At 42.8% G+C, this 22919-nt stretch overlaps 1 protein-coding gene across 1 annotated transcript in view; it reads left to right on the plus strand.

Moving 5' to 3' along the window:
* The first annotated feature begins 733 nt into the window (after positions 1-733).
* slc9a5 (solute carrier family 9 member A5) overlaps positions 734-22919 on the plus strand; it is a 75137-nt gene continuing 52951 nt past the window's right edge. Inside the window, exons 1-3 of the mRNA XM_060912076.1 lie at positions 734-822; positions 6149-6451; positions 6589-6752. Of these exons, the coding sequence (XP_060768059.1) occupies positions 762-822; positions 6149-6451; positions 6589-6752 (528 nt within the window). The 5' untranslated portion in view covers positions 734-761. The remainder of the gene's footprint in view (positions 823-6148; positions 6452-6588; positions 6753-22919) is intronic.

Here is a 22919-nt window from a genome sequence, read left to right on the forward strand (position 1 = left end):
CATGTGTTTGTGAAAATAATTTGTTCCTTTAAAGTTAAATTTTAAAATGTTTTATTGACTTTGTTAAATGTTTAGCATATCCTGACATTGAATGCCATAATTGAGTTGCCATAAATGCATGTTCAGTTATTAACCAATGTCAAACTTTGTTAACTTGAAATTAAACTTTTTTGATGTTGACATTTTTTTTCTTGTTTTGTTAAGTTGCCAGGTATCAATGACTTGTGATTTGTTAGTAAAGAGTGTGAGATCAGTATAGCTGCCAATCAAGTATTAAGTAGCCTATTAGAGCATAGTATGGTCTCTGAAATATTTTTTCTTATTGTAGCATCCTAAATAAGTATTAATGCTAGTCTTCTGGTTATTTCAGAGATACTGAAATAATGAAATGTATGAGGAGTCAACAAGTAGACCTTAGGTGGGGTTTACATTAGACCGTATCAGCGGATCATCAGATTAACGTTTTTAAAACGATTAGTGTGCACACAGCAACGCCAATACACGATTCGCGTGCACATAGCAACGCCAATACACGGATACGCTCAGCTCCGCAGGCATCCTGCGCTCCAAATCACTCCGCCCTGAACAGCGAGTGCCCTCTGGAGGGTGCGCACTCCGGCCCTGCGCAGCTCACAGAGCGCGCAAGTATAGCGCACGAGCAGTGATTTGGGACTGAGCCGCTGTGTGTGTGATCTCAGTGCATATCACTTACCACTTGCAAGTGGAAGGATGGCAAGCCTAAAGACAATCATAACTACACAATGGGCAGTATTTGCATCAGTATTTGCAGTATTTTCATACTTTTATACTCTTTAATGAAAGGTGATACAAGGCGGAAGTCCGCGCCGTTTTTCAGCAGTCGCGTCACATGACCAACGCCAGCAAATCAGGAAGGTGGATGTCACAGTGACGTTGTCCAATGACGACGCCAGCTAGAGCTCAGCACAGCGTATCCGCGTATTCTCAATGTTTACACAGCACCGGACCAGACACGATCTGGATTGAATACGTGGACCCTGGCGGATTCCCGTTTCCTGGCGTTTCCAGGCGGTTTAATGTAAACGGACAGTGCATCCGCGAAGAAAACGAGACAGATACGGTCTAATGTAAACTTGGCCTTAGAGTCTAGGCTTGGTAATATGAGGATTATGGAGCAGATCTAGAATCTTACATGGGTTTGCTTTTTGGTTCTCACAGGTGCTTAACTTGACAGAAAAAATAAGACCAGTGCTAGATTTTAATTTTTAAAATTTTGTTCATGTAATCTATCACTTACTTTCAACTTGAATGAGTACTATTATCTAATAGGCTGCTTTCTACTTTTTGTCTTCGATACAATACATAGATTGGACCCCAGTAAAATTCCTACTGACAGCTTACCAAAACTACTGACAAGATACTGCAAGACTACTGACAGGGCAAATTTGGGGTAAACAGGTCTGTATAAGATGGATAAAACTTTTTGGGATGTGCCATGATTACCACAATCTGGTAATAAGGCTGATGAGCTGTTGCCATGGCGTGGCGTCCGTCGTCCACAATTCAGTGAAATCGTATCTCCTCCGTCAGTTCTCTACGGATTTCCATTCCGATTGTTTTGTTTGAAAGAACTCGTCATTCTGCACAAAACTTGGTGGTTGTTTTGTCAAGTTTTTCCTAATGAGTTACTAATTAGGCCAAATTAACAAATTTTCCAGGTCTCTCAGTAGAATTTTATCTCCTGTCTTATTTCTTATCCGATTCCAGTTCTGATCAATGTTTTGGGTCGATCTTCCCTTGAGGAACAAAACTTGTTTGTTTGATTTTCCTCTTGTAAACAATTTGTTTACAACTTTGTTTATTTTCAGTTAAATCGTGTCTCCTCTCTCAGTTCTCAATGGATTTCGGTTCTGATTGTTTTGTTTGAAAGAACTAGGCCGAATCCCATTTCACCCCTTGGACCAACCCCTTGGCCCTTCCCCTCCATTTTGCGCGTTCACATGAAGGGGTAGGGGTATCCCAATCCCAGTTAACGCGGAGGGGTAGGGGAAGGGGTAGGGCTTCTGTACCCCTCCAAACGGAGATTTTCCTGGAGCTGACTCCGAATGAAGGGGTTTGAGTGATTTCCCACAATGCCATGCGGATTTCAGCGAGATTTCATGCGGATTTCAGAAAGATGGCGGTTCCCGCGGCGAAAGATTGTCATAAATGTATTTTCTCCATTATTTACGTGTTTTAAGTTGTTATCCAGAGGAAACACGCCGCTTGATTCGCTTTCGAGCTGAGAATGAGCAGCGATTTCTGAAATCCAAGCTGCTGCTAAAAAGCTTTGGGAGTGAGTATTGTTTTCGGTTGCTTGACTGCGTACGTTTTGTTCTGTTATTCTCGCTTTTATTGTTTACATGAGTGTTCTGACACCTCATTCTGTCGGATGTGGTGCACGAAGCGCCAAAGATATCCCATTCAGTGGTGTTAGTTAACAAATCACACCCTGCCAGCAGAGATTTCTGGCTCTGACTGTAGCGGCTGGTCGCAGCCAATGACGCATTTGGTCGCGTTTTGCTAACGTAAACGCTGACGGAGGTACGCGATGACGTATGCGATCGTTGAAGGGCTATCCCAATACGTAAGGGTTGAATTTCAAGCCCTATCCCTTGTAGCTCAGTTTCAAGGGGAAGGGCCAAGGGGAAGGGGGAGGGGAAGGGGGAGGGGTAGGGGTAGAAATTAGAATTGGGATTGGGCCCTAGACCTTCTGCACAACACTTGGTCGTTGTATTGTCAAATTATTTGCTAACGAACTGCTAATTAGGTCAGCGTAACGAATTTTGGGACTACTTATTAGAATTGTATCTCCTCTCATAGTTCTCACCCGATTTCAGTTTTGATCGATGTTTTGGGTCGAGCTTCCCTCGGGGAACAAAACTTGGTCGTTTGTTTGTTGATTTTCCTGTTGTTTACATCTTTGTTTATTTTCAGTTAAATCGTATCTCCTCTCTGTATTTTTAATAGATTTCAGTTCTGATTGTTTGTTTTATTTGAAAAAACTCAACCTTCTGCACAAAACTTGGTCATTGTATTGTCAATTTTTGGCGAACAAATTAGTTCAACTTAACAAATTTTCTTCTGACTAGAATTGTATCTCTTCTCTCATTTATTATGCGAATTCAGTTCTGATTGATGTTTTGGGTCGATCTTCCCTTGGGGAACAAAATTTAGTCCTTTGTTGTAAACAGGGGCGGCACGGTGGTGTAGTGGTTAGCGCTGTCGCCTCACAGCAAGAAGGTCTGGGTTCGAGCCCCGTGGCCGGCAAGGGCCTTTCTGTGCGGATGTTCTCCCCGTGTCTGCGTGGGTTTCCTCCGGGTGCTCCGGTTTCCCCCACAGTCCAAAGACATGCAGGTTAGGTTAACTGGTGACTCTAAATTGAGCGTAGGTGTGAATGTGAGTGTGAATGGTTGTCTGTGTCTATGTGTCAGCCCTGTGATGACCTGGCGACTTGTCCAGGGTGTACCCCGCCTTTCACCCGTAGTCAGCTGGGATAGGCTCCAGCTTGCCTGCGACCCTGTAGAAGGATAAAGCGGCTAGAGATAATGAGATGAGATGTTGTAAACAGTTTGTCATGGAGGTTGGTATTGTCACATTTCAGTTCTGTTTGATGTTTTGGTCATCACGGTTGTTTTGATGGCAGGCCAGATGAGCTACTACGTCCTTGACATTCTGGTTTTCCTGTAACAGCGTGCCTTTGAGTGTTTAATTTCTTACATGTTGCAGAATAGTAGTATTCATCAGTTAAGTGCTTATGACCACAGTCACCTCTTTCAGTTTTTAGTTCCAACTACGTGCAGCACCGCATGTACTTCAAGTATCATTGCCAGCTCACTGGTTGTGTATTTTAATCAACGTCACCATGAATCCCCTCCTGTTACTTTGTTAGTGCACAGGTTCAAATGACCTGTACCTGTTTCCTGGGTGCTTCTAAAATCATATTAAACAATTTATTTTTGTACATGGATAAATTTACATTATGAGTTCCTTAACCTTATTAAGCCAAGTCAGCTCAGGAAGAGATGTTTACTCAGTTTTAAAAATGAATTTCTGTTTTATTGAAGCAGTTTTTCTAACGGAAAGAAATCAAGAAGCAGCTTTGCCACTTTATCTGGATTACAAAAGTGACTTTTTTCCCCTCTTTTGTTGAAATACAGCAATGCAGCTTAATGTCAAACAAAATTAACAGTAATTAAGTAGTAACAGATGTTAAGAGTTATCATATTTCATACAAATATGGCATCTCTTTTTATATAGAACGGTCTTTCTCGATGGGCCACGAAGCACCATCTAGTGGGCCATGAAATTTTTTCAAGTTTGAAGCCAAATACTAAATAGTTCAGGATGTTGTCGTGGCCCAAATCCGGTAGCTGGTTTGACGCACACCTTTCAAGTAGAATAAATACATCTCATCTCATTATCTCTAGCCGCTTTATCCTGTTCTACAGGGTCGCAGGCAAGCTGTAGCCTATCCCAGCTGACTACGGGCGAAAGGCGGGGTACACCCTGGACAAGTCGCCAAGTCATCACAGGGCCGACACATAGACACAGACAACCATTCACACTCACGGTCAATTTAGAGTCACCAGTTAACCTAACCTGTATGTCTTTGGGGGAAACCGGAGCACCCGGAGGAAACCCACGCGGACAACATGCAAACTCCACACAGAAAGGCCCTCGCCGGCCACGGGGCTCGAACCCAGACCTTCTTGCTGTGAGGCGACAGCGCTAACCACTACACCACCGTGCTGCCTAGAATAGATACATGTGGGTAAATTAAGAAGAACAAGTCTTTATTATTGTCACATTCCTCCTTTGCATTTAACCCCCGTGTGCATGTGCACACACACAGAGCACATGAGCAGTGGGCAGAATAAATAAATACATTTGTGGGTAAATTCTATGGATCTGTGATGCCTGCTGGAAGAGAAGAGCAGGGAGGATTGAGAATCGAACAGCTGTGGTTTGTTTACACCCGATACTAAAACTTCTAGCATCCTAGCAACCATTGCAATGACGCGTACAAAGCCCAGAAATTCCTCCTTACCCGGGCAAAAATGATACGGGATGTATTTTGTAGTGTCCTGATCCTCAGATCTTTAACCCAGCCACATATTAAAAGTTGTTCTCCTCCATGCTCTTCCAGGTTTTCATCTGTTTGTCCATGTAGAACGATGTCTGCAGCACCATGTAGTTTGAGATGTTGAGGAACTCAACGGATGGATAATTTTCCAGCTCAGAATGAATGAATGAATGAATGAATGACTTTATTTAAAGGTGATAAGTTGATCAGCAGAGCTGGTGGGGTCGTGCATGTACAGATACAAATAATTACAAATACAAAAGGCTAAAATTATACACAATCTTTAAACAAAAAAAAAATCTGTTGATTATTTTCACATTAAGTTAATTAATAGTATGCATAACTATTGTCTTTGTATTTAGTTCCGGCTACAACGGGATCAAAATTTATTCTACTAATGTCAAATTTAGCGAGTAAATCTTTCTTTCATAGGAAAAATCCTTCTTTGTTAGCGTGTAAGGATCTAATCCCATTGAGTGGTTTCTGTATCCACTTCTTTTGAGTGTACTTCTTGGTTTTAATAACTTGCTTGTTTGCTGGAAACAAACATGGCAATAAGTTCTTGTGTTAATGGACCAGACTCCACTTTTGGATCATTAATCCTTTTTGACTGAGAATGACCTGCATGCATGGTTTTATGTTGGCTTCTGGCACATCCGTACAGTTTTACATCCATACAATACCTACAATTAAAAACACCTTTGTTTTTATTGCATTTATTTAATTCCTGGGCTCCCATCTGTAACAGGGAGTGATGTCGCATCCCATTCATACACTTTACGATAAATTATTAGATTCTAATAGAATACATGAGCCAAAATAATTGGAAATCTTTTTTTAATGGGCCCCGACTCATTACAAGGATGAATAGGTGGGCCTTAAAGCAGAAAAGGTTGAGAACCCCTGGTACAGAACATGTTCCGACCATTTTTGTGCAATTTGTAACTCTATCTGAATTATAACTCCTGTACTGTCTTATATTTACGCATTCAGGGCTCCATGGTGAGGTATAAAAGCTCATTTCACTTCCTGTATCTCTTTCAGTGTTCCACTTCTCACAGCGCTTTACTACGGTGGTCCCGGAAAGCTGCATGCTGATTCTGTTGGGTCTGGTCCTGGGTGGTGTGGTGCTCATTGCCAGCAAGAAGCAGCTCTACCAGCTGGACCCAGGCCTCTTCTTCCTTTTCCTGCTCCCCACCATAGTGGGGGATGCTGGGTATTTTATGCCTGCCCGCCTGTTTTTCGACAACCTGGGTGCCATTTTGATGTATGCGGTGGTGGGGACTCTGTGGAACGCCTTCTGTACAGGGTTCTGTCTCTATGGAGTGAAGCAGGCAGGGGTCATCGGTGAGTTGTTATAAAACGGGACAGGAGTGTAAAGGTTATACTGAATTAGTCAGTGCGTTTGTAAATGTCATATCGCACAGTGATGAAGAAAGGGAGTAGCTGGGACTGGGATTGTATCCATGTGCTTGTGTGTGTAGATGATAAAGTGGAGGCAGGCCTGATGGAGTTCCTGCTGTTCGGAGCTCTGATCTCAGCTGTGGATCCTGTCGCAGTGCTCGCTGTGTTCGAGGAGGTCCATGTTAACGAGATGCTCTTCATCATCGTCTTTGGAGAGTCGCTTGTCAACGATGCGGTCACTGTGGTGAGTAGTAGAGCCTTCTACAAAACAGTGTACATTAGTGTGTTTTGTCTGTTCCAGATTCTGTTGTAAAGTAACACCACTTACTATCACCAGCCTCTACTGCGTGAAGTTTGATGTGGACATTTCAGGTTCTCACCTACAGCTCAGATACAAAATACGGCTAAATGTTTGTGGTCACCTGACCATAACGCCAATATGTCGTTCTTCTCCAACCTGTTGCCACAAAGCTGGAAGCACACAATTGTATAGGATGTCTTTGTATATTGTAGCATTACAATTTCCCTTCACTGGAACCAAAAAGGCCAAACATGTTCCAGCTCGACAGTGCTCTTATGTACAAAGTGAGGTCCGTGAACACATGGCTTGCTAATGTTGGTGTGGAAAAACTTGATTGTCCTGCACAGAGCTCTGACCACAACCCCACTGAACACTGAGTGCATCCCAGGACCCCTCGTCTGACATCGGTTACCCCTTTTCCACCAAATCAGTTCCAGGGCTGGTTCGGGGCCAGTGCTGGTGCTGGTTCACAACTCGTTCAACTTGCGAGCCAGCTGAGAACCAGTTTGCTTTTCCATAGCTCATGGTGCTAAGGGAAGCCACGTCATTACGTTGCTGTATACGTCAGTTACGTCGCTGTATACATCATTACGTCGCTGTATATGTCAGTTACGTCGCTACGTTTGCATAAACCTTGGCGCGAATATCAAAGCAAAAACAACACGGAAGAAGCAGCAGCAGCAACAACAGCAATAATAATAATAATGGAAGACTTCGCGTTTGTACAGCTGCTGCTTCTTGTCGCTTAAAAATGGCGATCTTCCGCAGTCTTGTTATTGTTGTTGGTCTTAACAACTCCGCCTCCCCGCTGACGTAAGCGGTTCTTTCCTCTGGCCCAGCAGAGAGTTGGTGCTAGCCTGGAACCGGTTTTTCTGACCCCAAAGCCAGTTCTTTGTCAGTGGAAACAGAAAACCCGGTTCCAAACTAAGCACTGGCCCCGAACCAGCCCTGGAACTGCTTTGGTGGAAAAGGGGCAAGTGTCTGACCTCACTAATGCTCTTGTGGCTGAATGAACACAAATCCCCACAAGCACTCTCTGGAATGGGATGTTCAAAAAGCACATATGAGAATCAGGGTTGAGAGTTTTCCGCTTTTCGGCGGATTTCCGCTTTTTCTGAGCAAAAATCGATATTATGCCAAATCAGTTGAGATGTTTTTTTCATTGAGGGGGGTTGGGGTATCTTCCTTCGTGATACTCAAGCATACGACGATGTTACATGTTTACATTTTCGCCATCTTTAGTCTCGCTAAGTCTCGCGGTAGAATACGTGTTATCTACAATGTAATTGGCCAAAACATCGCTGGCGAGAGCATGATAGCCAATCATAACAGTTGTTACAAGAGTGTGAGAGAGAACAAAAGCCAATCATAACAGTTCTTACAAAAGTACCCGCATCGTTTTATTTTATTGAAACTTGCACGTGTTCATCGTCGCTGCGCTTCAAAAATACGTTTCTCTTTCGTATCGGCTTTTTTACTCAAAATGCCGAATACAATTGACAAGCGAGACGAAGCGAAGGTACGTGAAATCGATGCTGGTATAAAAAACAGAGAGGACTGACAAGCTTTTGTCTTTGGCCAAAAAGCTGAAGAAGTCGTCGAAATGATTAAATGAAAATGAGAAGTGACTGTGAACTATAAATAATTGTATAAAGTGTGCATAGACATTATCCCATAAACTTAGCATTCGTTTGATTTAATACATTGAACATGTATATGATGGTCAGTAAATCTGAATTAATGCTGACAGTTTTGAAAACTTAAATATTTCAAAAGACTTTGAAATCATATGCAACTAATGAGGACATACAGTAGGGTGACTGACCTTTTCTCCCTAAGAAATTTTATTTAATATATGAACATTTTGATAATTAATAAAACTTACGTTTAATGTGAATTTAGTTTGTCATTTTTGTTGATCATAAATTATAACCATACCCTTGAATGTAGAATGTGATTTTATTTTGAATTCAAACAATACTCATATTGATTTGAAACATATTTTCATGTAAATATATAAAAAAGACAACAGATTTTTTTTATCTACTACAGCTCAGATTGCAGGAAAAGTGGTTTGTAAGGCCTTATTTTTCAAAATTTTCCTGGGGGGATATCCCTCCCAGATCCCCGGCTTTGGGCGCCATCTTGTTTTCTGCTTTTTTGGTGACCACCCACTCTCATCCCTGGAGAATGATGGTCAGGTGTCCACAAACTTTTGGCCATATAGTGTACTTCGCTCGAGCAGGGCCGTAGCCAGGATTTTTCAAATACTGAGGTCAAACATGGCTGACAGCACCGAAGCCCCCCGGCACAACTTAAATAAATAAATAAATAAATAAATAAATAAGGATAGATTTGGTGGAGGACACATTTATTTTAACAATTCTAAAACTGTGGCACCATAACTGTGGTGTTTTATCTGACATAAAAGTAGAAAAGTAGTGAACTCTTGAACTGAGTATACATACCTAAAGTACCAGTTACCTAAAGTATTGGCATTATTTACATTGCAGCATACACATGACAGAAAGGGTGTGAACTGCTGAATTGTAAGCTTTAGTATTACACCTTATAATAATAGTGTGAGTGAGTGTGTGCGTGAGAGAGAGCTTGAGAGAGTTTGTGTGTTATTTGTGGGTGTCTGTATGTGTAGAGACATTCTGAGCAGTAATGTAAAGGCATCAGTCTATCTGGCTGTCTTGAATTGAGATCCATTTGCATGCATTCTCTGAAACAGAGTGTTCTCACCATTGCCTGTAATGTAAGTTTGGCTCATAACACATTTACTTCAACAATTCTAAAACTGTGCCATCATAACTGTGGAGTTTTGTCTGACATAAAAGTCAAAACTGAACTGAGTGTATTGCTCAGCTACCTGAAGTATTGGCATTATTTACATTTCATTATCTTAAATTACATTAGAATGTAGAGCTATTAGTTCTGTGTGAAGACTATGTATTAGAGAGAGTGTGTGAGAGTGTATTATGTGTGTGTATGTGTGTGTGTCTGTGTGTGTGTGAGTGAGTGAGAGAGAGAGTTATGAGAGAAAGAGAGAGAGAGAGAGAGTTACTCGAACAAGCCCGTTTACTCAGCCCTGCACAGGGCTGCCTGTGACAACGTAGTTTTGAATGTTTCTCGAAATGCTAACTAAAATGTAATAGGCAATGACAATGAAACGTTTCCCCTTGGAAAGTTGGCATGACACCGCTGAACGGTCTGCCACTGCACTGACAATATGTGTCAGATAACGGAATCCAGGGACACATGTCCGCCCAGGAGCATTTTGAGTTATTGACAGATTCAGAAAGTACAGTTTCTAAGCTTTCCAATGATGCCTTCCATGTGGAGATCTGACAATATTTGAAGAATGTGTGGCCTTTTGAAAGTGCATACCTCTTAAAACAGAAAAGGGAGAAAATCGCCCTCAAAGTTTTCCATCTCAGCTACTCTGGGTGCAGGGTGGGCACATAATGGTGCTCATCTGCATGACATTAAGGAAAGCCCTACCCCCTACGAGCTAGCACGATGCTACTTTCATGTAAACAAAGATCACCACGTAAATTTTCCTTCCATGCAAAGTATGCCCAACACAATTATGAAGTACAAAAATAAGTCCTAAAGTATACTTTAACGTTTTGTGGTTGAAAAATTACTCACACCGTAAGAAAGAAGGATAGCACGATGATGACACAACTAACACAATGCTAGTTTCATGTAAAGCCTCGGTCACAACCGGCCGTATGTGCTCCTACGGCCGGTCTACATGCAAAAAATGCAAGAAACGCACGGAAGGCGCGCATGAAACGCACGAGAGCGCGCATGTGACGTGCTGATTTTCGAGCCGTAGACCGGCCGCAGAGGTTCGTTGTCATGTAAAACAAACTCTACGGGCGCTTACGGTTTTTACAAGTTGCAAGACAAACTTACGGCCAACGCGCGTCTTTCTCCGTGAACAAAAAAAAAAACGCAGCGATTTGGGAAACGCCAAAAATCACACGGCCAAAAAATCGTACGTCCGGTTGTGACCCAGGCTTAACCAAACCACAACACTCTCCGTTACATGCAAAAATAACCACACAGCCTTAGATTAATAAACTCACCCCATCAGAAAGAGAAACGGCGCCTTGCACACATCAATGCCTCCGATGGAAAGTAGTCCTAGAACCGTCCGTGTATCATCCGATCATTCAAGTATTCCATTCAAATCTGGAAAACGAGGTTGCGTTTTTTTTGCTAGAAATGGTCATCTCCGATGTAAATACCGTGCGTCTGTTTGCTTCGCGGTGTTTCAGCTCCTCTGCGCTCTGTTTAGCTTGCTCATTCCATAGTGAAATTACATGCCTCTATGCAGCTTAAGTAGCCACGAGCTCAGCTCGTATCATACAGCTGATTCGCGAAAAAAACCCCAAATGACTTAAATCATCATGTGAATGGCCCATATGGTAATTTACCCACACCCCCCAGCAGGCTACAGTCCTGACAAAAACGAGACAATTTGCAACAAAAAATGTATGCTTTTCCAACAAAACAATCTATTATCTGAAATACTGATTGCATTCTTCAAGATCTCAACTTGCACATGATGGAAAAAAACAAAAATAACAAATTTCGAAAAAAATGCTTCTTTTGCGATTATCTCGGATTCGTTTCGGCCGACATGTGTCCCTGGATTCGGTGAGGGGTCACATATTTTCTCACCTTCCCTCCTTCTCTTTCCCTGCTCTTCTGTTGGCTGTCCAAACCTTAATTTAGTTTGTTGCAACTTTTTCATTTTGCACTCGGGTAAAGCCCTATAATGCGATGTGACTATTAGCCTACGTTAGGTTAGGTAGGCATATGTGATAGAGCGTAGACTACACCCTGCCTGTTTTATCCAAAACCCAACTTCCCCGGCCGACACTAGATGGGGACCTTTTCTAAAAACTGGCTTAGGCATTTGCAGACGTTTTTTTGCAGGCGTTTCAGGCGTCAATGGGTTAAACAGTGTTATAAACATGGCTAGAAACAAGCGTGATAATGATGATACTTCGCAAAGCCTACGTGAAAAGTATCCGTATCTTCGCGTGCTGGTCGCGCTCAAATCAGTATCAGGTGTTTCCCATAACGTCCGGATCCCAAGCGCACGCACAATGCACTCCGCGAGCGTGTGCGGCTGCTCGAGCTGCGCCAGACTCAAGTGCATGATGGTGTGACAGTCAAGTGTTCGTGTGCTGTGTGACCACAAGTTTTAGCTCGTGTATATCGCCACCAAAATGCCTCATTTTCATTGATAACCCATCGCAAAGCATCGCAAGCTGTAGAGTGACCGTAGCTTAATGAGGCGGATGTGATGTTGAGTGCAACCCAGCAATTGTACCTTACTATGAGTAAAAATGAACTTCAACTTGGGGGGAAAAAAAAATCGCGGCCCATTAGAGTGGTTGAGAAGACTGCTCTATAACGTGACTCCTATTTGTATATGTACATGTTTAGAACTTATTACCTGTTCAATCTTGTATATTATTCAGCCAATCAGTGGATCGAGTCAGAAAACGCATCATATTCAATCTTATACTTAACCATTGTTTAGGCCCGGTATCCACCCTGTCTATCTGTCCATCCATAATCCAGGACTAGTACAAGTGATCCAATGCACTTTTCAGATCAGTAAGTGTGCTTGCTATGAGGACACTCACTCTGCAACTGCTCGCTCACTGTGGGGATAGAGTAACTAACATCTGCAATAAGTACAAATAAGTTCAGTGAACTCCCACAGACAGATAGACATGCTGAAGAAAAGCGAACCTGAGAAAAGAAATCAGCTCTGTAACAGCTGAGTCACTGACCTTGGCCTGACTTTTTCATTCACTATAATCTATCTGCTATCACCTTATAATAATGACGGAGTTATTTGAGGCCGGAAGTTTATTCAATTTTAAATCAAACCATTACCTTTTACGAGCGCTCAGATTATACTCACAGTCAGAAATTATCATTACGAAGGTTTTTCCTTGACCCATACTATCTTTATCCTGCCCAGAAATCTCCTGGTTTGATGTCTGATGTATGTTAAACTATAAAATTCTAGCAGTGCCTTATACAATCACATATGCATTAGTACAGTGGTTCTCAAACTTTTTTCACCAAGTACCACCTCAGAAAATACTTGGCTGTCCAAGTACCACCATAATGACCAACATTAAAATGCAGTAGCGTAGTAGGCCTAAGTATTCATTAAAAACAAGGCGGAGGTTTTATTTAACAAGTATATTTAATATTGTTGGCCACTGTAACATTACGCACAGTACTTTGAACAGTAACACTGTGTTTAAATATAGGAAAATAAAACACTGTACTTAAATAATGAATCAAATACAATTAATTGCACATAAAAGTTTAACTCTCTGGCAGCTTTCTCTCCACACATGATACGTGTCATCTCTTTGGCTAATGGTAAACATAGCAGTTCCCCGATTGTGTGCTGCTTACCGGCTCTGGCGATCAGGAGGCTGGCACGATATGAAGTTTCCTGTGCTTTGGCTACGGGTGTACCATAGGACAAAATGGTGGACTTGGACTGCTTCAGTTCATCACGTTTTCGTAAAAAAAATCCATTGGTTTGTCCTTTAGTGCTGTGTGTTTGGTTGTAAGATGCCATTTGAGATGCGATGGTTTCATGGACTCATTGCTCAGAACGTCCCCGCATACAACACACTGCGGCCTGGGCAGCTCCTCTGTCCCACTCCAAATGAATCCCAGCTTTATGTATTTTTTGTCATACTTCCTCCTCACTGGTTTCTGCCGTTTGCTAGCAGTTCTGGGGCTGGTTTTGCCACTGTCTTTAGCATCCGCGCTTGGCTCACACACGTTCTCTTCAGTTCTCCCTCTTTCCTGATCCACACTCCCATTCGCGGATTTAAGCCACGATAGTAATTATGACATACTCGTCATAATTAGCAAAGCTACCTCCACCTTTTCCCATCACAGCCTAGTCTACCAATGGCGGATAACCGTCTGTCAGCGGAACCGGCGGGAATGCGTACATACGCTACGTATGGCTACCCAGAAGCACTTGCAAACTTTTTTAAGTTATTAACTTAATTTGTATCTCCTTTCATTTTCTTGTCATCAGCTGATAAGATATTTTCATCCATTCGGATATTATGGATAGTATTTCACTTTTTTTTAAAATTTATATTTAATTAAGTGATTCTTTGGCGTACCACTAGAATGGAGCCCGCGTACCACAGTTTGAGAATCTCTGCATTAGTAGATAAAAAACATAAATGTCATGAAATTGTATAAAACACAGTCAGGTCCATAAATATCTGGACATTGATAGCACGTTATTGCGAGTTCAGCTGTCTGCCACAGAAAATCAGAGTTGAAATGAAGTTCAGCCTTAATTTGAGTATAATTATATTCAAATCACATGAACAGTGTAGGAATTCTAGCACTTTTTACAGGTGATCGCACCCAACAGTAATTGAACAAACTGACATAAGCATAATTATAAATTAAACAAGTGTTGCCAGGCAAAACAGATCTCACCCGGTAGCACTTATGATGAATATGAAAGAAGATATCATGAAAAACAAATGGGTCCTCTATGGGTCCATGTGGCTACTGCTCATCTCATCTCATCATCTCTAGCCACTTTATCCTTCTACAGGGTCGCAGGCAAGCTGGAGCCTATCCCAGCTGACTACGGGCGAAAGGCGGGGTACACCCTGGACAAGTTGGACAGTTAACCTAACCTGCATGTCTTTGGACTGTGGGGGAAACCGGAGCACCCGGAGGAAACCCACGCGGACACGGGGAGAACATGCAAACTCCACACAGAAAGGCCCTCGCCGGCCATGGGGCTCGAACCCAGGACCTTCTTGCTGTGAGGCGACAGCGCTAACCACTACACCACCGTGCCGCCGTGGCTACTGCTTATAAATAAAATAGTTTTCTGATCCCATGTCCATACAGTAAATATAGCAGATATATGTACTCTATGAGGCAGTAGGCACAAAAATGAAGCGTAATCCAAAAATGAGCAATTTAAAAATCACATTAAGCCTCAGTCACAACCGGCCGTACGTGCTCCTACGGCCGGTCTACGTGCAAAAAAACGCAAGAAACGCATGGAGGGCGCGCATGTGATGTGCTGATTTTCGAGCCGTAGACTGGCCGCAGACCGGCCGCAGAGGTTCTTTGTCATGTCAAACAAACTCTACGGGCGCTTACGTTTTTTTCAGGTTGCAAGACAAACTTACGGCCAACGTGCGTCTTTCTCCACGAACAAAAAAAAATGCAGCGATTTGGGAAACGCCAAAAATCGCACGGCCAAAAAATCGTACGTCCGGTTGTGACCTAGGCTTTAGTAAAATATACCAAGTGTCTGTACTTTATATTATTCGACTCTTACCTTTTACAGTTTTTGAAACTGAAACCTTCGAACCAAGGCTGACATACACACACTGTCGCCATGACTCAAACTCTTATTTCCCGGAAATGGCCTGGCGCTAGAGCTCAGTGGAACGCACTTTGTGTCTGTAATAAGCACAAACATGTCTGAAAGCAATTTCTTTAGTCTAGTCTGTAGCGGACGAGGTAATAATAATAATAATAATAATAAATCACCAGAGCGGGGAAGTTTTTATCAATGGGGTTTAAAAATGGGCGTGGCCAACCCCCCCTTCCTCTGCATATGTAAATGAACCAAGAAACCATCCCATGACAGTCAGTCATCAGGGATCACTCGATAGCGAGTAAGATTGTCCACCAAAAAATGTTTAGATTTTATGCACCCGCAGGTGACTAAACAATCCAATGCGGGAGGCGCACAGCCTTCCGCAAACGTAGCATTATTAGCGGCAGTGTGCGGTAAAGGTGCCTTTTCCCTTTCCTTGCGCAGCAAATGTTTCTCCAGGACCTTGGTTCGCCTTTCTAGCTCAAAGTGGGACACACCCTCATGGACGGCCTTTCGCCAACTGGATCTGCTAATAGCAGCATCCTCCCAGTTGTTAACACTAATACCACAGGACTTTAGAGATGCTTTCAAGTTATCCTTAAAACGCTTCCTTTGTCCTCCCTTCGATCTTGCTGGAAAGCCAAGTTGGCCGAATAAAAGCTGCTTGGGAAGGCGAGAGTCGTTCATTCATAAGAGACGTCCCAACCAACGAAGTTGATTTTGCAACACCATGGCTTCACTACTGGTGCATTTGGACTCTTCCAAGATACTGACATTTGTTCGTCGATCCTTCCAGTTGACACCCAGGATACGGCGGAGGCAGGGTTGATGGTATTTCTCAAAGGCCTTCATGTGCCGTCGATAAGTAGTCCAGGACTCCGAGCCATACAGAAGCGTTGGTAGAACAACAGCCTTATATACTAGGATTTTGGTGTCAGTTTGTATACCTGGCAGGTAGTGATGCAATCAGCGTGTTTGTGGGAGGAGTCTTTCCAAGGCAGCGCTCCTGCAGTCTGAGCTCAGAGCTTTTTTTTTTATTTATTTTTACCTTTTTGGTCACTGTGACTTTGACCTTGACCAGATGACCCTCGAAATGTTGGAGATTCTATTTAAGACCAGTGCCCATCTATCCTGAAAGTTACATGAAGATTGGTCCAGCTGTTTTCCCGTAATGTTGCTAACAATAAAAACAAAGAAACCTGACCGAAAACAATACCTCGCCCTGCTTACTCCGTAGCGGGCGAGGTAATTAAATTGTCCTTTTTAATACTTGGTTGCAAATCCTGGAACCCATAGACATCCCCAGACACTGGGCTTCTTCTCTGGTGATACTCTGCCATGCCTTTATTGTAGCTGTCTTCAGTTCTTGCCTGTTTTTGGGGTGTTTGCCTTCAGCGTCTGACGCGCAGCTCAATTGACATGACCAGTGCAGAAAATTCCACTTCTTTGCCTTAAAAACATCTTGGGCTGCTTTTGAAGTATTTGTCGGGTCATTATCCATCTGCAGTATGAAGAAGTAGCCAATACTACGGTATATTTTGAAGCATTCGGCTGAATCTGAGCAGATAATATAGCCCTGTACACTTGAGAATTCGTCCTGCTGTTTTTGTCAGCACTCACATCAATAAATAAAAGGGAATGAGTTCCACTGGCAGCCGTCCATGCCCATGCCATAGCATGAGGTGGTATGCTTCAAAGATATTTTAAGGCTCACCAGTGGTTTCCAATCTTATGATAAATCTTCCGTATTTACTTTGGTGAAGGTGTTTCTTGATCGTTGACTTTGACACAGATCCGCTGAGAAAGTGTTCTGTTCTGAAGGGTTTTTTTTTCACCCCTGAAGCTAGCTTCGATGGCAGCGAAGGCTCTTTGGACTTCAGATTGATTGATTGTTAACAGAAACAGATTCCAAATCCAAACGCCATACTTGAAATCAACTCTAGACCTTTTATCTGCTTACTTGTAAGTGAAATAATAAGGGAATAACACACATCTGGCTATAAAACAGCTGAGCAACCAACTGTCCAATAACTTTGTGTCCCTTTAAAAAAGGATATATGTGTGGAGGGGGGTGAAATAATGGGGTGAATGGTGTAATTCCGACACTGTTCACCCCATTATTTAATTTCAGCTCTAATATACTGTGATAGACGACTAAAAAAACAATAACTTTGTCAACGTCTAAATATTTATGGACCTGATTTGTATATAAACGCTCCCAGTTCTCAGTCATTGTTAACCGTCATTGCTTCCTGCTGCTTGCTTTGGCTTGATTATATTCTAATCCTCAGTTATAATGCTACTGATATCGTTATGTAATGACAAAAGCAGCCTTAAAGGAGAACCGAAGTCATTTTTAAACTTGCTTTTATTTCTTAATTAACGTGTTATTCAATGATGTTTTCAGGTTTAGTAACCTTATATCGTGACTCGTATTGGCAACTAATTGCAATTAAATATTATACTTACAGGCCAATAGCTGTAACACGTAGAATGCCTAGAAAATGACTTTCGTGGAAACTATCTTGGAACTACTTTCTGAAATGGTTTTTCTGGTCTCAAATATGTATCCAACTATGTGATAAAAGTTCTCCACGAGATACCTGCACATAAGTGAATAAAAATTCTATGATTGTCAGAAATAATGAATAGGTAATAATATTTCCTTCGATATTTCTCATTCTTTTACACTTTTTTCTCAGAGTGGCCTCATTATTTGGAGGACATTTGGGCACTTTTGTCACATGCTGAATCAATAATTTCTAGTGGGGATGTAAGTGACGGCATCTTGGTTATGATGAATAGTGCTATAACTCATTCTATGAGACCCCTGCATAAAAATGCATATTACCCAGCAACTACCTCAAACTGTATCCATCAATAATATCATCTCTGAAAGATAAACCTACCCAGCAGGTTGTTTTCTTGTAAGAAACATGGTGTAGTCAGCATAGCATGGTCTGTGGTAGCAGACCTCAATTGCTATACAGTCTTTTTCACGAATATGTACAAGCACGCTTTCATCTTTTTTTGCCTAGGCAGCATTTCGCAACAAACCTAGAAAAGTAAATAAAACAATATGCCTAAGCCCATGTTTACATTAGACCGTATCAGCGGATCATCAGATTAACGTTTTTTAAACGATTAGTGTGCACACAGCAACACCAATACACGGATACGCTCGGCTCCGCAGGCATCCTGCGCTCCAAATCACTCCACCCTGAACAGCGAGTGCCCTCTGAAGGGTGCGCACTCCGGCCTTGCGCAGCTCACAGAGCACGCGAGTGAAGCGCACAAGCTGTGATTCGGGACTGAGCCGCTGTGTGTGAGATCCCAGCGCATATCACTTACCACTTGCAAGTGGAAGGATGGCAAGCCTAAAGACAATCATAACTACACAATGGGCAGTATTTGCATCAGTATTTTCATACTTTTATACTCTTTAATGAAAGGTGATACAAGGCGGAAGTCCGCGCCATTTTTCAGCAGTCGCGTCACATGACCAACGCCAGAGAATCAGGAAGGTGGATGTCACAGTGACGTTGTCCAATGACGACGCCAGCTAGAGCTCAGCACAGCGTATCCGCGTATTCTCAATGTTTACACAGCACCGGAGCTGACACGATCTAGATTGAATACGTGGACCCTGGCGGATTCCCGTTTCCCGGCGTTTCCAGGCGGTTTAATGTAAACGGACAGTGCATCCGCAAAGAAAACAAGACAGATACGGTCTAATGTAAACTCGGCCTAAGTTTCATCAAATGCCAACAAAAATCACAACAAAAGAAATAGCCATGTGGTCAAATCATATCATTTTAGCCTATGAATTCTTTATTCATGAAAAAATTCAATTTTGATAAAACCTATTTAATTTGGAACAAACGTGGGGGTTTACATCCCTCATTAGGCCTACATGTATTTAATAGATTGGTTGGGCCAGCCATTAAGATTTTAAGACTTTTTATAGGATTTATTTTAAAGGGGAACAGAGGGCAATATATAGAGTAAATATAACAATAAAACACACATTAACGAACCTTATTCAAGACTTACAAAAGTTTTTTGTTCTAAGGTTGGAAAGTTATAGTGTTTTGAAAGTAAAGTAGCTCGAGCAAACTATTTCCGCAGTTTGAACAGCCCGCCATGATATTAATTTTATCCAATCAGAATGCACGTTCATTTTCTCTGCGTAACACTCATGACGTATGTATGTGCCCAGTTGTGTTGGCTCATTGAGGTTGGGAATAGCACGTGTGAAATACCTGTTTCTGCCTCTTGCGACGATTTCGCAAGTCCACGGGTGGCGCCTATCTCATTGCAGCAAATAAATTCTGCTGGACTCGTGAGCAACTCCACGTTACATTTTCCGCACGAGCACCACGCCGTGTCACCTGCACGCAGATGCTCTGCCCCACGCTCGCCATGCCCATGGTCAGCATCAGTCTCATCCTCGCCGTCATCCGAGCTTTCTTCTCTTATTTCATCACCGGAGTCGAGAGTACCTCTCCTAGGTTCAAACTGGTACCCTTCTAAGCCATAGCCTGCTTGCAGTGTGTCTTGCGCGGGATCTCTTCGTATGATTCGACAGAGCTGTCGCTTTCACTTGATGCGCCCGACGCCATGATTACACGCTTATCTCCTCTATTTCGGAGAGTTCCGCTAGTGCAGTGGGTAGCGCTGACGTCACGGTCTTTTAAAAATGGCGACTCTTGTGCGGTTTAGCGTATAAAGTATTATGTTTACAATTACCAAGATATTTCGTTGTTTTCTAGTACATAAATTTGATAGAATACTTAAGAAAACGTTACTTTGTCACATCAGCAACCGTATATATTATATTTTGTACCCCTTTAACAACTATCTTTTTACTTACCTCCATCAACTGTCTCAGCTTTTACAGGTTTAGCTCTTGTTCTTTTACCCTTGGCTGTGATAAATCTGTCAATTTTCTTACATATTATGCAGACAGGTGGTAATATGCGGCTTTTTTCTGTACCAGACGATCCAAGCGTTGTTTCTGTTTTCCTCCTTTTGGTGTGCTGTAGTTGTTGTTGGCCAAAACCTTCTGTTCTAGATCGTAATAGTTTTGGAGAGGAAATCCTCTGTTGAGCCGACTCAGCTTTGGCTGTCTGCCTCTTTCTAGCGGCAGCTATTCGCTTCTTGTCGACAAACCGTCGATAACAAGTAGGATGAAAGCCTGTACCGCTCGGTAGATCTTCACATTCCAGATGTTGTAGTGGTTCAGTGTTCTTGACAATTGTCCGCTCAATCCCGTCAGTTTCCTTCCAGTCAGAACAACATTTACGGAATGTATCCCACCTCTTTTTCGAAAACGGTTCAGAGTCTTCATTTCCAACTGACGGGAGGTAGATAAGACATTTATACTTTGCTGCCAAAGGGTTTTTTTGGCGATTTTCTCTCTCCACGCTGCCCTCCGTGGGCGCAGCCATCTTTGTTTATACTACATCACGGCCTACTTAGGCGCTCGCTCATTGGCTGGAAAGCTGACCTAGATTACTCTTCATCGCGCTAATTTTGAACATTTCAAGGTGCTATAACTATCAGTGTGTGTGGTTTTGAATGGAGAACTTTTTATTCTACGTTCTAAATATTGTTATCAATCATTCTGCGTAAAAATTATGTAGTTCCACGAGATGTGCCACGAGAGTGAAATATACAAGTTACAGCTACCAGCCTATTATTTACGTTACATTATTTCTGTTTCCGGTTAAGAGTACATCATGCGCATTCTGGCTGCCGCTTCTCACTGGAGCTTTTTTTTTCTCTTTCTTTCTTTCTTTCTTTCTTTCTTTCTTTCTTTCTTTCTTTCTTTTATTTATTTGTGTGTGTTTGTGTAGTTTGATGTTTGTTTTTGTTTGAGTGTTTTTGTCCGCCGGTTGTGGTGTAGCTCCGGACCCAGTTTTGGGCGTCGGTTCCCTCCAGGCCTTGGTTCACTGTGGGTGATGCCTGTTCTCCTAGCTATGGACTGCAGTGAGCTCGTTGATCATTTTAACATCATGGTTGTCCAGCGCTCTGTGCAGCAGTGCTTTAGTGTTTGGCATGATGTTCTGAGCGATGTTGCTCGGTGCCGTCGCGGCGGTTATGCAGGCGGTTTGGGACATACCAGCGCTCTGTGTGGCAGTGCGTCTGTGCTTGCTTTGTGCATCCGTGCATGGATGGCATGGTGTTCTGAGTGATGTTGCCCGGCGGCGGCGTGGCGGCTGTCCTGGCGGTGTGGGACTTGTTTTCGTGCACCTTTTGGTGGGACTGTGGCTGCTACACCATTGGAATGACATCTTGGCCTCTATTTGGTGGACTTTTCCCCCCATAATTGTAAAGCGACCTTGGGTTTTGAAAAATGCGCTATATAAATTGAACTTTATTATTATTATTATCGGCCTATTCAGTTTTTAGCCATGTTGAATTTAGTTCGTTTGGTCCACGGTAGGCGTCGCTTATCCGCGCGATCTTCACGAGACTTGTGCGAGACTTCGAAACGTGAAGTGTCAGCCAGGTGTCCTCGGCATCTTGTGTCACATTTATTCCACCAAATGCACTGTTTTCCAAACGAAATATTGCACAAAAACGAGTTTAAATGAGGGCGGCACGGTGGTGTAGTGGTTAGCGCTGTCGCCTCACAGCAAGAAGGTCCGGGTTCGAGCCCCGTGGCCGGCGAGGGCCTTTCTGTGCGGAGTTTGCATGTTCTCCCCGTGTCCGCGTGGGTTTCCTCCGGGTGCTCCGGTTTCCCCCACAGTCCAAAGACATGCAGGTTAGGTTAACTGGTGACTCTAAATTGACCGTAGGTGTGAATGTGAGTGTGAATGTTTGTCTGTGTCTATGTGTCAGCCCTGTGATGACCTGGCGACTTGTCCAGGGTGTACCCCGCCTCTCGCCCGTAGTCAGCTGGGATAGGCTCCAGCTTACCTGCGACCCTGTAGAACAGGATAAAGCGGCTAGAGATAACGAGATGAGATGAGATGAGTTTAAATGACGACTACTGCCTGCTTTCTTCAAACTTTCCTGATTGCCATCAAAACGAACAAAACTTCCGGCTCGATTACATCAGCATTCGAAAGAGGCCGCGCGTGTCTTTTGACAACTGTTGGCAGATGTCGGTCATTTTGATTTCCGCTGTACGTTTTACTTCCGTCCTACGATGTCTCGCACAGGTCTCGACGAATCTCGTTTACGGCCGGTGCTTTGACATATGGACTGATATATTACAGAGCATATTTCAAACACTCATAACTTGCTGTAGCAGTGACAAATAGGGCTGTGCGATGTCCCCTTAATTGGCATCGACGATGTTTACAGTGCAAACATCGTGATGGACGATCATATCGTGTGTGGGGGGGATTTTAATACCACATTATTATTATTATTATTATTATTATTATTATTAAAAGTATTAGATACTCATCCGAGGCTTTGGCACGTTAAGAAAAAAAAAGCGCTAGGTGATGTGGAATATTTGGCCTTGATCACGGATATGTGGTCCAGCTGCAACATGATGCCCTATATGTCAGCTACCGTACATTATGTGGACCGAGAGTGGGCAATGCAGTCCAAATGCCTGCAGACGAGTTTCATGCCAGAGACACATTCAGCGGACAATTTAGAAGACGCATTGCGCGAGACACTTGCCGAATGGAAAATAGAGGAGAAAAAGA

This window comes from Neoarius graeffei, chromosome 27 (assembly GCF_027579695.1).
Source record: "Neoarius graeffei isolate fNeoGra1 chromosome 27, fNeoGra1.pri, whole genome shotgun sequence".
Classification (NCBI taxonomy): domain Eukaryota; kingdom Metazoa; phylum Chordata; class Actinopteri; order Siluriformes; family Ariidae; genus Neoarius; species Neoarius graeffei.